Below are 18,786 nucleotides of genomic sequence, written 5' to 3'. Positions count from 1 at the left end.
CAGGGACTGTGTAGATGAAGGTATAAGGCCAGTTTCTTTTCCCCAAGGGGCTTTTATTGGCTTGGCAAGTCGAGCTTGACTCCTTAAAGGGAAGCATACTTTTCCAGTCAAAGCCTTGGTAAAACAACAGTTTCTCCAATTGTGTCCTATTGCAAAAGAAAAAGGGATTCTTATTGCACTGATGCAAACAACTATATTGCCATAAATTAAGAATACTCTGCTGGGTGCAGTGGCTCACGCCTGTAATCCCAGCACTTTGGATGGCTAAGGCGGATGGATCACCTAAGGTCAGGAGTTTGAGACTAGTCTGGCCAACATGGTGAAACCCCGTCTCTACTAAAAATACAAAAGTTAGCCAGGTGTGGTGGTGCACACCTGTAATTCCAGCTACTTGGGAAGCTGAGGCAGGAGAATCACTTGAACCCGGGAGGTGGATGTTGTAGTGAGCCGAGATCACGCCACTGTACTCCAGCCTGGGCGACAGAGCAAGACTCTGTCTCAAAAAAAAAAAAAAAGAAAAAGAAAAAGAAAAAAAGAAAAAAAGAGTACTCACAGATAATTTCCAAATTCTAGAGGAACCTGGCAGAGAGAAATAAACAAACATGCTCCAAATTTTGTTCACAGGCTTATAGCTTACTCAATTATTGAGGCTGTAAATAGTTCAAAACATGTTTCCTTGACTCTGAAAAACAAAACGAGGATCAGCAATATTACAAGCAAAAGTCAAAAAAACTTGTTTCAGTTTCCTGAGTTCTGTTTCAGTTAGTTCTTTTTTTGCTTGATATTTGTGAACATTTCAGCTCTTCCTTTATTCCAATGTTACAATATCCAAAGTTATCAGAAACCTGCATTTGAGAGCACCTGTCAGAGTTCTATAGCTTACTATAAACCGTCTTTTGAAAAGGATTAAAACAAGACAATTGTCTGTGACTAACAAAATTCCCAGGGTAGTTACAGTTAGAAACACAATTGACAAATAAGTTTGGTTATCTCTGATTTACAATATCTTAACAACCTTAATTATAATTTTTTTTTGAGACAGACTTTTGCTCTTTTTGCCCAGCCTGGAGTGCAATGGCATGATCTCAGCTCACTGCAATCTCCCTCTGCCTGCCAGGTTCAAGCAATTCTCCTGCCTCGGCCTCCCGAGTAGCTGGGATTACAGGCACCCGCCACCACGCCTGGCTAATGTTTTGTATTTTCAGTAGAGACGGGGTTTCACCATGTTGGCCAGGCAGGTTTTGAACTCCTAATCTCAGGTGACCCACCTGCCTTGCCTCCCAAAGTGCAGGGATTACAGGCATGGGCCATTATGCCTGGCCTTAATTATGATTGATAGCATGTACTCAGACATCAGAATTTTAGAGATCCCATACAATTTTGGAACATATATCAGCATTATTCACCAAGATATAACCTAAAGAAGATTGAACACCATTTTGGCAATCTCATGTAACTAAACATGACAAATTATCCTGTTTACCTTTTCCAGAGACCCTCTGAACCATCCAAAAAGCCACGCATCAGGAAAGACAATTTTGAAACTGAAGTTTGATATTGGGAAGGCTGTTAAATATGTTAGAGGTTTAGAACACCTGATGTTATGAAATGGAATTCCAGATTATCATAAATTATTTATTTTGCCAAAATGATGACTCAGAAACTTAAAAGCAAAAAACCTTTTATAACCCTTCACAAATTTTGCTAAAGAGCAGATTAGTGCCTTAGGAGTACCTTGTGCCTTTATTTCAATGCTCACTTTACAGAAAAAGCATATAATACCCTTTGGAATTTAGTCAATATATTCACACACAGAATTTTGCAAGATTAATTTTTATAATCCTTCCACTACTTATTTGAATTTTTAGCTTTATCTTATCTAATTTAAAACAATCTTTTAACCCTGGGCAATAATTTACATTTTCATGCCTTCTTACAATTTTTTTTTCTTTTTTGAGACAGAATCTTGCTCTGTCACCCAGGCTGGAGTGCAGTGGTGTATCTTGGCTCACTGTAAACTCTGCCTCCCAGGTTCAAGCGATTCTCATGCCTCAGCCTCCCGAGTAGCTGGAATTACAGGCGTGCACCACCATGCCTGGCTGATTTTTTTGTATTTCTAGTAGAGATGGAGTTTCACCATGTTGGCCAGGCTGGTCTTGAGCTCCTGACCTCAAGTGATCTGCCTGCCTTGGCCTCCCAAAGTGCTGGGATTACAGGCATGGGTTACCATGCCCAGCCTTCTTGTAATCTTTTATTAAAAATACATTTTATTGTTCTTACACACCTCGCATATATATCTATTTTCACTGTTTTCAATTACATGTTATAATGGTAACTCCTAGCAATTTTAACTTTAATGTAAAACCTGGTAAATTGTTTTAATTGTGTGCTACGAGTAGCCAAGGTTTGACTCCTTCCAGCATAATTAAGGGTGTAGTTAATTCCGTGCATCCCCAGGCCTTACCAGTTGTGAAGTAGGCAAGTCAAATAGTTCTCAAAACCCAGAAGGCAGTTTAGAACCTTAAAACGCTTAGCAAGCCTAATACCTAACCTGCATAATTTAGTTCACCTATTTATATTTTGATGATATGTGCTTTTTACCAATAATCAGCCGGCCATGCAAGGCCCTTGGGTCATGTGTCCCAGCCCCAGCAGGGAGGGACAGGGACGGGAGGGCAGTGGGGAGCCACCCCTTGCTGGTCTGTCCCAAAAAAAAGAAGGAAAAGGCCATGGAAAGGTGGGCACAATTTCCTCTACCCTCAGAAGTCTAAGGGAAAAGAGGCTTAGAAGCAAGCCTCAGCCTCCCAAGAAGCTAGGACTACAGGTGTGTGCCACCATACCTGGCGAATTTTAAAATTATTTTGTAGGAACAGGGGTCTCATTATGTCACCCAGGCTTGTCTCGAACTCCTAGGTTCAAGTGATCCTTTTGCCTCGGCCTCTCAAAGTGCTGGGATTACAGGGTGAGCCACTGCACCCAGCCTGTGATAGTTAATTTTATGTCAATTTAGCTAGGCTATTGTAGCAGGACGAGCCACAGACAAAACTCCTCAGACACCGAGTTAAAGAAGGAAGGGGTTTATTCAGCCAGGGGCATTGGCAAGACTTCTGTCTCAAGAGCCAAGCTCCTCGAGTGAGCAATTCCTGTCCCTTTTAAGGGCTCACAACTCTAAGGGGGTGCATGTGAGAGGGTCATGATTGATTGAGCAAGCAGCGGGTACGTGACTGGGGGCTGCATGCACCGGTAATTAGATTGGAACAAAACAAGATAGGGATTTTCACAGTGCATTCCTATACAATGTCTGTAATCTATAGATAACAGAACCAATTAGGTCAGGGGTCGATCTTTAACTACCAGGCCCAGGGTGTGGCACCGGGCTGTCTGCCTGTGGATTTCATTTCTGCCTTTTAGTTTTTACTTCTTCTTTCTTTGGGGGCAGAAATTGGGCATAAGGTGATATGAGGGGTGCTCTCCTCCCTTACTATGATACTCAGTTGTTTGGTCAAGCACCAGCCTAGATGTTGCTGTGAAGGTAACATTAACATTAAATTGGCAGGGCCGGGCATGGTGACTTCTGCCTGTAATCCCAGCGCTTTGGGAGGCTGAGGCAGGTGGATCACTTGAGCCTAGGAGTTCAAGACCAGCCTGGGCAACATGGTGAAACCCTGTCTCTACTAAACACACAAAAATTAGCTGGGCGTGGTGGCATATGCCTGTAATCCCAGATATTTGGGAGGCTGAGAGATGAGAATTGCTTGAACCCAGGAGGCAGAAATTGTAGTGAGCTGAGATTGTGCCACTGCAGTCCAGCCTGGGTGACAGAGCGAGACTCGATCTCAACAAACAAACAAACAAACCCATGAAATTGACAGTAAAGCAAATTTGAGTAAAGCAGATTGCCCTCCGTAATGTAGGTAGGCCTTGTTCAAGCAGTGGAAAGCCTTGTGTGAAAAGACTGAAGTCCCCAGAAGGGGAATGAATCTGCCTCCAGACCACCTTCAGATTCAACATTGCAATATTGACCCCTGTTGGAATTTCCAGCCTGCCAGCCTGTGCGGCAGATTTTATACTTGCCCACTGTTAGGGACAAACTGCCCCAAAAACCTTCTTGGCGCTCCCCACCCCTCCCCCTAATGCTCTGCAACTCTTTTCCGTGCTGCCCGCCCTTCCCCCAAGTCTCTTTACATTTCTAAGCCCTTATCTAGGCTGTGAAGCCAGCAGACTTCACTTATCAGACCTTGCTGTGATAAGCAAACCCCAATTACAAACCATCCAGACTGCACTAGGGGCGGGGGGGGGGGGGGGGGGGGGGGGGGAGGTCGTGGGAAGCATAAACAAACTTTACCTACACCCTCCTGTAAGTTCCTGTTTATCTAGCTGCTACCATAAACGTCACAAGGTGATATGTGGCAAAATTAACCAGCAAATAACCTCGAGATGTGGCCATACCAAAGAACACCCTCAAAGTCCCCTCCCCAATATAAACCCCTCATTCTGTAAGCTTGGGGCTGCTTCCTCACTGACTGTTAAGGGAGCAGCCGGCAGGTTAATAAAAACTTGCTTGCCTGACTTTGGGTCTATTTTTCCTTTCTCTCAGCTAACTTTACACCAACCTCCATGATCACGTGAGCCAATTCTGTAAAATAAATCTCTGTATATATACATACATCCTATTGTTTCTTTTTGTTTCTGGAGAATCCTTTTAAATATATCCACAAAATTACATCAGTCCACTGTCCAATCTGAGAGTTTCTTCCAAATCCAGTTAAAGCAATTTTTAGACTATACCCATGGGTATTTCTCGGTGCCCCAATGACTTGTGCCCAGTGTCGGAAAAGGCTGAACAGGTTCGACAACTGTGTTTGCCATCAAGTCCCCAGCACACCTTGACCAGTGCATAAATCCTCTGGTCCTCCTTAGAGAAGGAGGGACTTGGGTTTCTGCCCTAGTCCTGTTCATCTTGATGGGGGTGAGATCTTTGCGAAACACAAGGAGACATATGACTGTAATGCAAGTTGTGGGGTACCCCCATTGCTGAGAAACCCCTGCTAGACCGCAGCCAAGGGGTTTTATATTCTGCAACTCTTTTCTGAGCGAGGACAAGGCAGAAAGTCCATATCTCAGAACCTGAGAGGTGATAAGAAGCTGTCTTGGGACGCCTCCGAGGGAGATGGGGAGGCCAGTGAGGAGTGGGAGGGGCCTCCCATTCTTCAGTGTTCCAGGAGGATCACAGGGCAATAAGTCTTCAAGGCTCAGGGAGGCTGAGTCCAAGCCTTTGTGTATATGGATATGTGGAAGGTCTTAAGGGTGCTATGGCAAAGTCACACAGCCTGGTAGTGCTGAGCTAAACTAGAACAAAATCTGTAGCCAAGCAGTCCCTGACCCCTTAACTGGTACTGCCTGCTGGGGATGACTGCGTTGAGATAAAAACACAAGACCGGCCTGGCACGGTGGCTCACACCTGTAATCCCAGCACTTTGGGAGGCTGAGGCGGGCAGATCACCTGAGGTCAGGAGTTTGAGACCAGCCTGATCAACATCCTGAAACCCGGTCTCTGATAAAAATAGTAGAGCTGGCCGGGCGCGGTGGCTCAAGCCTGTAATCCCAGCACTTTGGGAGGCCGAGACGGGCGGATCACGAGGTCAGGAGATCGAGACCATCCTGGCTAACACGGTGAAACCCCGTCTCTACTAAAAAATACAAAAAACTAGCCGGGTGAGGTGGCGGGCGCCTGTAGTCCCAGCTACTCGGGAGGCTGAGGCAGGAGAATGGCGTAAACCCGGGAGGCGGAGCTTGCAGTGAGCTGAGATCCGGCCACTGCACTCCAGCCTGGGCGACAGAGCGAGACTCCGTCTCAAAAAAAAAAAAAAAAAAAAAATAGTAGAGCTGGCCATGATGGTGGGCACCTGTAATCCCAGCTACTTGGGAGGTTGAGGCAGGAGAATCGTTTGAACCCGGGAGGCGGAGGTTGCAGTGAGCTGAGATCATACCACTGCACTTCAGCGTGGGTGACAGAGTGAGACTCCATCTCAAAAAAATTTCTTTTTAATAAAAAAAGAAAAAATAAAGATAAGACACTCCAAGTCGGCCAGGTGTGATGGCTCACAAAAAAATAAAAATAAATAAATAAAAACACATGACCATGAGACAAGCACTTTCTTTTCCTATAAAAATTATCTTAAAAAAAATCACATAAATATGAGTTACAATTACATGCTAATTTTGTGGCTACATACCACATTTAATAGAAAATGCCATTTAGAATTGAAATAACTTACAGAAGTAATATATGCATATTTTAGAGAAATGAGAAAATTAAAGAAACAAAAAGAAGAAAATCCAAATCGTCCATAATCCCAACACCTATCGCATAGCACGATGCCTTATACCCATAGGTTCTTAATAAGCGTTTATGAGATGAATACATAGATACATCCATGATCTTGTTATAAACAGACAGGCATTGTCTGGTTTTCCCATATGTCATCTACATACATATGTTTTTTAAAATAAAAGCGTACCATATGCTCTCTTTTGTAACTTGCCATTTTACAGAAAAATAAATATGAATATCTTTTTCAATAAACACACTTATATAACAATTTTTAATGACTGAAAAGCATTTCGTTGGAAGACTACATCAGAATTTACTGAACCCTGTTGTTATACATTTAGATTTTTCATGTTTAAAGCTTTGATTAACATTAATATATCTAGCACTAAATGTTTGTGTACATTCTCAATTATTTTCTTAGAACAAAACTCCTAAAGTGGAACCATTGTGGTAAAGGATTTGTTCAGATCTTTGATATGTAGCACCTGCCAAATTGTCCTCCAGAAAAGTTGCAAAGGGAATACTTTTGCATGACAAAGGCCATTCCAAAAAACAAACACATGGCCACACACGGTGGCTCACATTGCTTGTAATCTCAGTACTTTCAGAGGCCGAGGTGAGTGGATCACTTGAGGTCAGAGTTCGAGACCAGCCTGGCCAATATGGTGGAACCCTGTCTCTACTAAAATACAAAAACATTAACCAGGCATGGTGCCGCATGCCTGTAATCCCAGCTACTCGGGAGGCTGAGGCAGGAGAATCACTTGAATCTGGGAAGTAGAGGTTGCAGTGAGCTGAGTTGGCGTCACTGCACTCCAGCCTGGGCAACAGAGTGAGACTCCATCTCAAAAAAAAAAACAAAAAAAAACCAAAACCAATTTATTTTTGCAAATAAGTACATGCAGAATATATATCATGAAGATATACCATTTTCAACTATGATATTTGCAAAAACAGTATCTGCAAATATAGTTGAAAATGGTATGTCTTCGTGATATATATTCTGCATGTTCTTATTTGTAAGATTGAACCTGTTTTCTGAATAGATTTACTATTTATATTTCTTTTTTTGTAAATTCCGTATTTTTATTTTTATGTCTGTTTTTCTAAAAAGTCTTTGAATTGTGTATTCACACATATTTTCTTCTTGTCTTTTTGTAGTTTCTTTTAAAATCTTTATCCCACCTGGGATTAGTTTCTGTGTATGGTGTGAGGTCCACGAGGCAGGTGCCTGACCAAGGGGTCACATAAGGAGCAGGAATGGAGCCTGCACTTGGCTTGCCTGTCCCTGGGCTGTGGCCAGGGCTGCAGCTGCATCTGCCCGAGCAGGTCTTTTTTTTTTTTTTTTTTTTTCTAATTCCTGCTTAAGGCACTTTTTAGGCCAGCAATGACCACGGATGTGGGTTCTCACTCTATTTTCTCCCCAAAAAATCAACCAGTTGCTTTAATGACATTTGTTCACTTATTTGTTTCCTCTGATTGAAGACTAGGCTAAGATCAATCGGAATTAGTTTAGCCTGTGCAGCCTAGCCCTAGTCAACAGGGGAAGGACACAGCAGCCGGGGCCATGTGCGTCAGGGATAAGAACCCCTTCCCCTCCCTTGTCCAAGTGTGCGCTCACCATGGCTCCATCTATAAGGAGTGCACCCTTCCGTAGAAGTAACTTGCCTTGCTGAGAATTAAAAAGAACAACAACAACAAAAAGACTAGGCTAAGATGTGAAGAAACAGAACTACTTGCATTGTTACCAAATGCTTTTTCTATCTGCTAATTCATTGTTTACTTCCTATAAGGTCTTTACTATTTCTTGCTCATTCAAAGAGCTTTGATTCTCAGGATGCATGAGTTTCTTCTGATTTGTGGAACGTTGTTCTAGCAGCTTGTCAAAGGTAAGGAAGCCCTCACATTTCTGTTTACTCTTCCAGAAGGCTGCTTACTACCAGTTTGTTGCTGGGAGAAAAATAATACTGTTTCCTGTAGAAAAGAGAGACTGCCGACGTTTTCTTCAGAGAGCAAATAAATGAGAATAAACCAGCCTCTGCTTCCTCATCTAGGATCTAGGAACTGATACTGTTACTTTCTTTCTTTCTCTCTTTTTAAGCCATTCTAGTGGTTAACCGTGGCTTTGGTTTGCATTTCCTTAATGACAAATGATGTTGAACAACTTTTCATGTGCTTATAGGCCATTTGTATATCTTTGTTGGAGAAATGTCTATTCAAGTTCTTTGCTTATTTTATTTATTTATTTATTTTGAGGCAGAGTCTCATTCTGTCACCCAGGCTGGAGTGCAGTGGTGTGATCTCGGCTCACTGCAACCTCTTGGGTTAAAGTGATCTCATGCCTCAGCCTCCCAAGTAGCTGGGACTACAAGTGTGCGCCATCACACCTGGCTAATTTTTGTATTTTTAGTAGAGACAGGGTTTTGCTGTATTGGCCAGGCTGATCTTGAATTGCTGGTCTCAAACTCCTGGACTCAGTGATCTGCCCACCTTGGCCTCCCAAAGTGCTGGTATTATGGGTATGAGCCACCATGCCCAGCCATTCTTTGCTTATCTTTAAATTGAAGTTGTCTTTTTGTTGTTGGGTTGTAACAGTTCTTTGTATACTCTGGATATTAAACCCTTGTCAGATATATGATTTGCAAATCTTTTCTCTTGTTCTGTAAATTGTCTTTTCACATTCTTGATAACGTCCTTCGATGCACAAAAGTTTTAAATTTTTTTTCTTTTTGAGACCGAGTCTCACTCTGTTGCCAGGCTGGAGTTGCAGTAGTGCGATCTCCGCACTGCAACCTCTGCCTCCCAGGTTCAAGTGATTCTCCTGCTTCAGCCTCCCAGGTAGCTGAGACTACAGGCACGTGCCAGCACACCCAGCTAATTTTTATACTTTTAGTAGAGATGGAATTTCATCATGTTGGCCAGGATGTTCTCGATCTCTTGACCTCATGATCCATCCACTTTGGCCTCCCAAAGTGCTGGGATTATAGGCGTGAGTCACCATGCCCCGCCATTTTTTTTCTTTTTTGAGGTGGGAGTTTCACTCTGTCGCCCAGGCTGGAGTGCAGTGGCGCAATCTCAGCCCACTGCAGCCACCGCCTCCCAGGTTCAAGTGATTCTCCTGCCTCAGCCTCCCAAGTAGCTGGGACTACAAGCATGTACCACCATACCTGGCTAATTTTTGTATTTTTAGTAGAGACAGGGTTTCACCATGTTGGCCAGGCTAGTCTTGAATTCCTGACCTCAGGTAATCTGCCCACCTCGGTCTCCCAAAGTGCTGGGATTACAGGCGTGAGCCACTACACCTGGCCAACAGTTTTTAATTTTTATGAAGTACTATTTATCTATTTTTTTAATTGCTCATGCCTTTGTTATCAAATCTAAGAATTCATTGCCATATCCAGGGTCATGAAGACTTACTCTTATATTTTATTCAAAAAGTTTTATAGTTTTAGTTCTTCTCTTTAGATTGTTGATCCATTTTGAGTTAACTTTTTTATATGGAGTGAGGTAGGGATCCAGCTTCGTTATTTTGCATTTAGTTATCCAGTGGTCCCAGTACCATTTGTTGAAGAGACTTTCTTTCCCCATTGAATGGTCTGTGCACCCTTGTCAAAAATCAGTTGACTGTAGATGTTCCAGTGTATTTCTGAATTCTCAGTTGTATTCCATTGGTCTATATGTCTACACTTACGCCAGTAACATACTGTTTTGATTACTGTAGCTTTGTAGTAAGCTTTGAAATCAGAAAATGAGAATGTTCCAACATTGTTTTCTTTTTTATTATTGTTTTGGTTATTTAGGGCCCCTTGCAGTTCCATATTAATTTTAGGATCAGGTTTTCCTTTTCTGCAAAAAGGCCATGGAATGCCTTTAATAAAGAATGCATTGAATTTGTAATTTGCCTTGGGGAGTACTGCCATTTTAACAATATTAAGTCTCCTAATCCATGAACATGGATGACTTTCCACTTATTTGGGTCTTTAATTTCCTTCAGCAGTGTCTAGTACTTTTCAGTGTTCACATGTTTCACCTCCTTGGTTAAACGTATTCCTAGGTATTTTATCTCTTGGATACTATCTATTAGTGTGTTTGGGCTGTCATAGCAAAATACCACAGACTGGATGGCTTAAACAACAAATTTATTTTTCACAGTTCTGTAGGCTAGAAGTCAGAGACTGGGGGACAGTGGTTGGTTTCCAATGAAGGCTGTCTTCCTGGCTTGTAGTTGGCTGCCTTCTCCCTGTGCCCTAGAGGGCAAGCTCTTTGGTGTCTCTTATTATAAGGATGCTAATTCTGTCAGATCAGGGCCCCACCCTTATGACCCCATTTAACCTTAATTACTTTCTTGGAGGGCCCATCAACAAATATAGCAACACAGGGTTTAGGGTTTCAACATAAGAATTTGAGGGGAATGCAGACATTCAGTCCATAACAGAGGTTACTGTAAATGGAATTATTTTCTTAATTTCCTTTCAGATTGTTCTTACAGGTTCTTAAAACTCCAGAGGAGCTACTGTTAACCAGTTTCCTACGTATCCTCTTCCCCACCCACTTTCTATGTCTGTCTCTCTCTCATGTTCTTTGCATTGTCTGCAACATGTTTCTTTCTGCTGGATTCATTGACAACTATTAAGTATGTACTGAGTGTCTTATTAATGTGCTTAGCAGTGTGTCCAACAATTTGGGATGTCATAAAGAAGTATGACATGGTTTCTGCCCTTGAGGATTTTCAATTTAGTTGAAGAGACAAGAAAGACATCCACAAAATAATTAGAAAACAATTTAGGAACATATGTAATTAAATTCTCAACTGTCTGGCCCATGCACTAGGATAAAAACTCTTTAAGAATAGTCTTTTATGCTGTGCTTACTGCTGTATCCCTAGCCCCTTGAACAGTGTAAGAGGAACAGGACATGAGATTCATAAATGAATGTTGAATGAATTCAACATTCTCCTGCTTTGGAGTTTCATCAGGTGGGGGCTAACCCTCCCATTCATCCTGAAAGATGATCTTTATTCTGCAAAGTGGCTCTTAGACAGGACCCATCTGAGAATGCTGGGACTTTCCAACTGGCTCAGGTTACGATCTAATGGTAGGATCACAGACACAGCACGTATCTCTCAGCAAGTATCCTGCTGTCTTTCTAAAATAACTTCTTACATAAGTAGATTCTTGTTAAGTTCCACTAAGTAAACTAACCGAGAAGCATGAAGGAAGAAGGCATGGCTTAGCTAAAAGAAGAAATGTCCCAGAAACCTCCATACTGACAGCCAGGAAGTGGTCTCAGAGGCTTTGGATTCCAGGAAAGAAGCTGGTGTTATTTATCTACTTTTAAAATGTAACTTTTTCCCCTCTGATTCCAAGAACATGACAAAAAATTTGAAAAACAAATCACAGTATAGAGAAGAAAGTAAATTTGTAAAGCACTGTTTACCACCCTTGAGATAACTGCTGTTCAGATTTTTATTAAAATGTTATATGTAAGTTTACTTGAACTTAACAGAAGGATAAGAAACCAAACTTTAGATAAATATTTCTTCAAAATGGTATATATTTGTTTTAAACGGGTCTTCTAAAATTAAAGAATTAAGAGACATATTAAGAGGCTGGATTTATTGCAGTAGTTCTCAATCTGTGGTGATTTTGTCCCCCAGGGGACATTTTGGAAATGTCTAAAGACATCTGTGGTAGCCACAACTCAGAGGGTGTGCGGTACTCGTGGGGAGAGGCCAGGAATGCTGCTAGGCACCCGGCAACGCACACGACTGTCGGCCACAACATAGAATTATCCACTCCGAGTATTAACAGTGCCACAGTTGAGGAATCCTGGATTGTTATTGCATAGTATTGTGGTTTTAAAATAGTACACGCTTTTCAAGGGTCTATATTTGTTTCCAGTTCATAGGACATAGTTGTTTTCTCAGGGATCCATGGAGTAAGTGGTTCAGAGCATGGCCTCCAGCCAGGTGTTTGGAGTTTGAATCCTGACTCTACTACTTAATGATAAAGTGACCTTGAGCAACTTCTTTGGGCCTCAGTTTCTTTATCTGCAAAATTGTGGTTATATATATGTGTGTATATATATGTGTGTATATATGTATATATGTGTGTGTATATATGTGTATTATATATGTGTGTGTATATGTGTGTGTGTATATATATGTGTGTATCTGTATATACATATATATATATATATTTTTGAGATGGAGTCCCCCAGGCTGGAGTGCAGTGGCGCAATCTCCGCTCACTGCAAGCTCCGCCTCCCACGTTCACACCATTCTCCTGCCTCAGCCTCCAAGTAGCTGGGACTACAGGCGCCCGCCACCATGCCCGGCTAATTTTTTTGTATTTTTAGTAGAGATGGCGTTTCACCGTGTTAGCCAGGATGGTCTCGATCTCCTGACCTTGTGATCCACCCATCTCAGCCTCCCAAAAAATTGTGGTAATATTAAACCTACCCCCAAACAGCTGTAGTGAGGATTGAATGAGTTAATATAAGTAAAATGCTTGGAAGAATATCTGGTTTATGGTCAGCTCTATGGAAACATGTGCAATTATTATTGTTAATGTCTTAAACTGGAAACAAATTAAGCCTGCTAGGGAATTTAATAGAGAAAAATAGACATGTATGTAAAGTATTTTTAAAAAGGAACCTTTAAGAAAAAAAACAAAACTCACTTACAGGAAAATGATATGGCTGGGGCACTTATAAATCTCAGGAGTATTTGCATGAATTCAGAGGCTCAGCAAGGTTTCCCTGCCTTCTGGAACTATCTGGTCAATGTCAGGTGACTTACTGTTTCAGAAAACATTTCTTTTTGTACCTTTAGATTTTAAAAGTTTAAATAGGTAATACATTATAATAGTTCAAAACTCAAACAATAGAACATGATACACATTAAGCAGTCTGACCCCCTCTGCTGTTCCCCTGACTCTCCTATAGTAATCACTTTATATTTATTTATTTATTTAGAGACAGAGTCTCACTTTGTCACCTAGGCTGGAGTGCAGTGGGTACAGTCATGGCTCAATGCAGCTTTGACTTCCCAGGTTCAAGCAATTCTCCCACCTCAGCCTCCGAGTAGCTGGGATCACAGGTGCACACTGCCATGCCCAGCTAATTTTTTTTTTTTTTTCTTGTAGAGACAGAGTTTTGCCATGTTGCCAAGGCTGATCTCAAACTTCTGAGCTCAAGTGATCCTCCTGCCTTGGCCTCCCAAAGTGCTGGGATTATAGGGGTGAGCTACGATGCCTGGTCCAGTAATCACTTTAACTAGTTTCTTATGTATCCATCCAGTATTTTTCTATAAAAGCAAATACAAATACTATATATTCTTATTTTAGACCCCCTTTCTTAGACAAAAGATATACTTTTTCACATAACAATTTATCTTGGATATCTTTCTGTGTTAGTACACAAGGAATTTCTTCATCCCTTTTGAAGGTGACATATTATTTCATTGTGTGGATGTCCTATGCTTTGTTTATAAATTTGCTTGTACTTTTTGTAAATATTAACAAATCGTCCTCCAAGTAGGGATGTGTTATTTTGGAGTCCTACCAGCAGTATATTTTCCTTCCAGGAAAATAGGCGTATTCACTGCAGTTTACAGACGATCAACTGTTCAAAATTAAGACACACTGTCAGGTGTTCCTGGGAGGTAGAAATGGGAAATAGGTCTAAATGCATGTTGGGAGTTTGTCAAGACTGTCCTCCCAGGAATTGGCAGAATCAGCCATCAGTTCAGGGTGATGTCCAGGTAAATGGGTGATATATTGAAGGCAATTATGTTGGATTGGTCCTAGGATCATCCAAGTTTTAACACCAATACTAAGACCCAGTAAAGTTGGAGTTTTTCTGGACTATGGGTTGGGTGAGGTTTCCTTCTGTAATTTGAATGATAGATTTCATCTCTTTAATTGGTAATGTCTTTTTTATAGAAGCCCTTTGGCCTAACTTCTATACTGGAACTGACTCTGATCCTCTTAAAATCTCTTCAGTAATAGATTAGGAAAGATGAAGTGCCCAGGACACCACTATGTTTCATTTTCTTTCGGTTTGTAGGTGTAACTTAACCTAGGAAATTTAATCTCAGGATTTGTGGGTTATTTAAATTGTTTATTCCCTGAAACATGTTTCTTTTCCCTCTCGTTTTCAGCAACTATAAGAATATCATAGCAATGTCAATTTCATAGAGGCTATGGATATCAATTGTCAAGTGCTTTAGAAATTGTAAGATAAAATATTTGAGAGTTATATTCCATAACATGGCCAGTAATTTTTTTTACTTCTTTTTTTTTGTCATGTTAGATTTCAAAGACAAAATCATATGGAAGCTCAGGAAACTCATGGGAAATAAATAAATAAATATCATACCACACGGTCTACTTCATATTTGGACCCTGACCTTCTTATCCAGCCTATTGTTTTTCCTGTTGTTTCTCATCAGGCTTCTTTTTTCTTGTTGATTACACAAAGCATTCATCATTTCATTGACAGCAAGCTGCAGTAGATTTAAATGCAAAAAAGGAGCCAGAGGCTTTCTATCACACCTCACTAAAGGGCTCAGTTTCCCTAAAATGTTGGCCCCCAACATACACCTTGACATACCTCAGTTTGCCATATATCTCATTTTTCCAAACCTTCATTCCTCCAAGGACCTTGATGCCCCCAGTTCCACCAGACACTCATTGCTCTAATATTCTAGTTACTTGTGTGCCCATTATTTTTTTATTGCTCTTCCTCTGAAACAACAGGTCATCCTGGTGCCTACCTCATAAACAATGTACTTTTTTTTTTTTTTTTGTCCAGCCCATTTGCTCTGGTGTAGCCATCAGACCCTTCCTCACCCCATCTCCTGTCCTGGAAGCACCTGCCCAACTTGGCCCAGTTATTCAGTTTTGATTGAATCCCACAGGTGCTTTACAAGGCCAAGTACGGTCCAATGTGGATGTCCTACTTAGGGCCTCAGATGCACGTGAACCTGGCCAGTGCCCCGCTCTTGGAGCAAGTGATGCGGCAAGAGGGCAAGTACCCAGTACGGAATGACATGGAGCTATGGAAGGAGCACCGGGACCAGCACGACCTGACCTATGGGCCGTTCACCACGTGAGCTGGGGACTGAAGGGACTGGAACAGGGCTCCAGAGGGTCAGGGCGAAAGACAGTGGGCACAGGGCAGGCAGATGGATAACCAGCAGAATAGGACCCCCCTGCATCCTCTGAACCTGATAGTCTAGAGAGCAGTTGTTGGGAGGTGCTGAAGCCCAGGGACCATTCATTGACTCTCCACTAATAAATATTAGGTTGGTGCAAAAGTCATTGCTGTTTTCACAGTTAAAAATTATGGCAAAAACCACACCTGTAATCCCAGCACTTTGGGAGGCTAAGGCAGGCAGCCTCACTTGAGGTCAGGAGTTCAAGATCAGCTTGGCCAACATGGCGAAACCCTGTCTACTAAAAACACAAAAATTAGCCGGGTGTGGTGGTGGGCACCTGGGAGGCTGAGGCAGGAGGATCATTTGAACCCAGGAGGTGGAGGTTGCAGTGAACCGATACCATGCCACTGTACTCCAGCCTGGGCAACAGAGTGAGATGCCATCTCAAAAAAAAAAAATCTTTTTAACTTGACATCTGCCACTGAGGGCAAGATTTAGGTTGCAGCTTTTCACTGGGCCAGGCCACCTATGACATGACAGTTCAGATTTAGAATCGGAACTAAACATTATGTAGAGCCCTTTGTAATCTATTTACATTTTTTTACTCTAAAGCCAGTTTCCTGAACAGATGATATCATATGCAGGCATTTAAAAGCTCTTTTGTGAATCTTTGAGTCAGATGATTGGGGAAAAAAAGCTATTCTGCTAACTCATAATAAGTTTGGGGATCTAAAATTTTTGTTTTAACATATGTATTTTTAAAATATCATTTTAGGAAGCGTTGTTTCTCCCAGGAGATATTTTAACAACCACATTTAAGTTCTGTATATCCGATTCCTACTGTTGAGAGTTTTATTTTTGGAACAACTTGAAATCCCAACAAATGGGTCTATTCTGGTTTTCATTTCTTTTTCAGCAACACTTTTAGTTTATCTTTTTGCAATTTTCCCCTAACATAATAAAGGCAGCTCCTGGGGTGGGGTGTTGAAGATCATTAAAGAAATAATAATTTTTTAAAATAAAAAATATGTATTAAAAAAATAAACTTGACTGGGCGTGGTGACTCACACCTGTAATCCCAGCACTTTGGGAGGCCAAGGCGGGCGGATCACAACGTCAGGAGTTTGAGACCATCCTAGCTAACACGGTGAAACCCTGTCTCTACTACAAAAAAAAAATACAAAAATTTAGCCAGGTGTGGTGGCACGCACCTGTGGTCCCAGCTACTCAGGAGGCTGAGGCAGGAGAATCGCTTGAACCCCAGAGGTGGAGGTTGCAGTGAGCTGAGTGGATGACAGAGCAAGACTCTGTCTCAAAAAACAAAGCAAACAAAAAACAACTTTATTAGTTTTAAAAATTCAAAAGTAATACTTGCCGTGAAAATTTCAATAATAAAATATGAAGTCTCTCACCTTTCCACTCCTATCAATCCTCCTTAGCAACCAGTGCTGACACTTTGCTGTGTATTCTCCCCTCTTTATCCAGGAGCATGCAAATACACATGTGGATAGGTAGGATTTTTGTCTCCTCTTAAAATTGGACTATATTGTACTTATTGCTCTACAGCTAGCCTTTAAGAAAAGGGACTCATACCCAGCTTGCTTAGGAAAGGAAATAGGTTTGAGAAACAGCTGGGAGTGGGGGCAGTTCCTGGACATTAAGCTTGCTTTTGGGAAGTATGTTTCCACCTACGTGAGCACCCTTGCCTAACTAGGGAGGGGGCCTGACCATCTACCGCATGACTGAGGCAAGAGGCTAGAGCTTTAGCCTCGTGGGCCTCCCTGTCCCTCTGACCCACTGAGCCAAGCAGAGCATGAAGGCTCTGAGCCTGAGGAGTCCAGGAACCCTAACCTGTTCCTCCTTTATTCCTCAGCCTCCTCAGCTCCCCCTGATTTGACATACGGAATATTCCAGAGCTGTATAATTCCAAGATAATCAGTCAATATTCACTAAGCATTCACCATGTGCCAGGCACTGAGCTAAGCACTCGAATGATGTGAATAAGCCTCCTCAGATAGGCACTCTATTTTTTTTTTTTTTGAGATGGAGTTTCGCTCTTGTTGCCCAGGCTGGAGGAGTGCAATGGCGCGATCTCGGCTCACCGCAACCTCCGCCTCCCAGGTTCAAGCGATTCTCCTGCCTTGTTCTTCCTAGTAGCTGGGATTACAGAGGCCCGCCACCACGCCCAGCTAATTTTGTACTTTTAGTAAAGACAGGGTTTCTCCATGTTGGTCAGGCTGGTCTCGAACTCCCGACCTCAGGTGATCTGCCCGCCTCAGCCTCCCAAAGTGCTGGGATTACAGGCATGAGCCACCGCACCCGGCTTAGGCACTCTTATTATCCCCATTTTATAGAAAGGGAAATGAGGCACACAGGAGTTATCTACCTAGGGTCCCTGTGCCAGGAATGGTCAGACCTGTGATTTGACCCTGGACAGTCTGGTTCTAGATGCCCACCATACCCACTCCACTCTGCTGTAGCGAGATTCTGGTTTGGGGATTCTAAGATTCTGTCACTTGAGATTTTGGTGATTCTATAATTCTAAATTCGAGGAGTATGGGATTTCCTTTGACTCTGGGTGGCGGGGGGTGGACTTCAGGGTGAGAAGATCTTCCTTAATTGAACCCCTATAGAGGCTTATGTTTGTGCTGTTCCTCTGCATCCCTGCAGGGAAGGACACCACTGGTACCAGCTGCGCCAGGCTCTGAACCAGCGGTTGCTGAAGCCAGCGGAGGCAGCGCTCTATACGGATGCTTTCAACGAGGTGATTGATGATTTTATGATTCGTCTGGACCAGCTGCGGGCAGAGAGTGCTTCGGGGAACCAGGTGTCGGACATGGCTCAACTCTTCTACTACTTTGCCTTGGAAGGTACCCTTGCTGGGAGAGGCGCTGGGGAAGGGAATGGGTCAAGGGGAGGTTGTGCTCCCACTCCTCAAGGGCTGCTGGATTCCATATGTCCTGGTTCTGCCTCCTGTGACGGCCTCTGTGCACTACTCAGCTATTTGCTACATCCTGTTCGAGAAACGCATTGGCTGCCTGCAGCGATCCATCCCTGAGGATACCGTGACCTTTGTCAGATCCATCGGGTTAATGTTCCAGAACTCACTCTACGCCACCTTCCTCCCCAAGTGGACTCGCCCCGTGCTGCCTTTCTGGAAGCGATACCTGGATGGTTGGAATGCCATCTTTTCCTTTGGTGAGGACTCCCAGATGGGGCCCAGGGAAGAGAGATGGGGGTGACTCCAGGTCTGTGCGTCAGCGGTCTCTCCCAGGCCTTTTCCCTCATGCTA

At 42.6% G+C, this 18,786-nt stretch overlaps 1 protein-coding gene across 1 annotated transcript in view; it reads left to right on the top strand.

The window, feature by feature from the left end:
* The window catches only part of LOC117094510 (sterol 26-hydroxylase, mitochondrial), a 38,777-nt gene that overhangs the window by 17,531 nt on the left and 2,460 nt on the right, over window positions 1-18,786 (top strand). Inside the window, exons 2-4 of the mRNA XM_033230203.1 lie at window positions 15,255-15,445; window positions 18,165-18,364; window positions 18,495-18,692. Of these exons, the coding sequence (XP_033086094.1) occupies window positions 15,255-15,445; window positions 18,165-18,364; window positions 18,495-18,692 (589 nt within the window). The remainder of the gene's footprint in view (window positions 1-15,254; window positions 15,446-18,164; window positions 18,365-18,494; window positions 18,693-18,786) is intronic.

Source organism: Trachypithecus francoisi, unplaced genomic scaffold, assembly GCF_009764315.1.
Source record: "Trachypithecus francoisi isolate TF-2019V2 unplaced genomic scaffold, Tfra_2.0 Lachesis_group13, whole genome shotgun sequence".
NCBI lineage: Eukaryota > Metazoa > Chordata > Mammalia > Primates > Cercopithecidae > Trachypithecus > Trachypithecus francoisi.
This window is presented reverse-complemented; position numbering and strand designations above follow the sequence as displayed.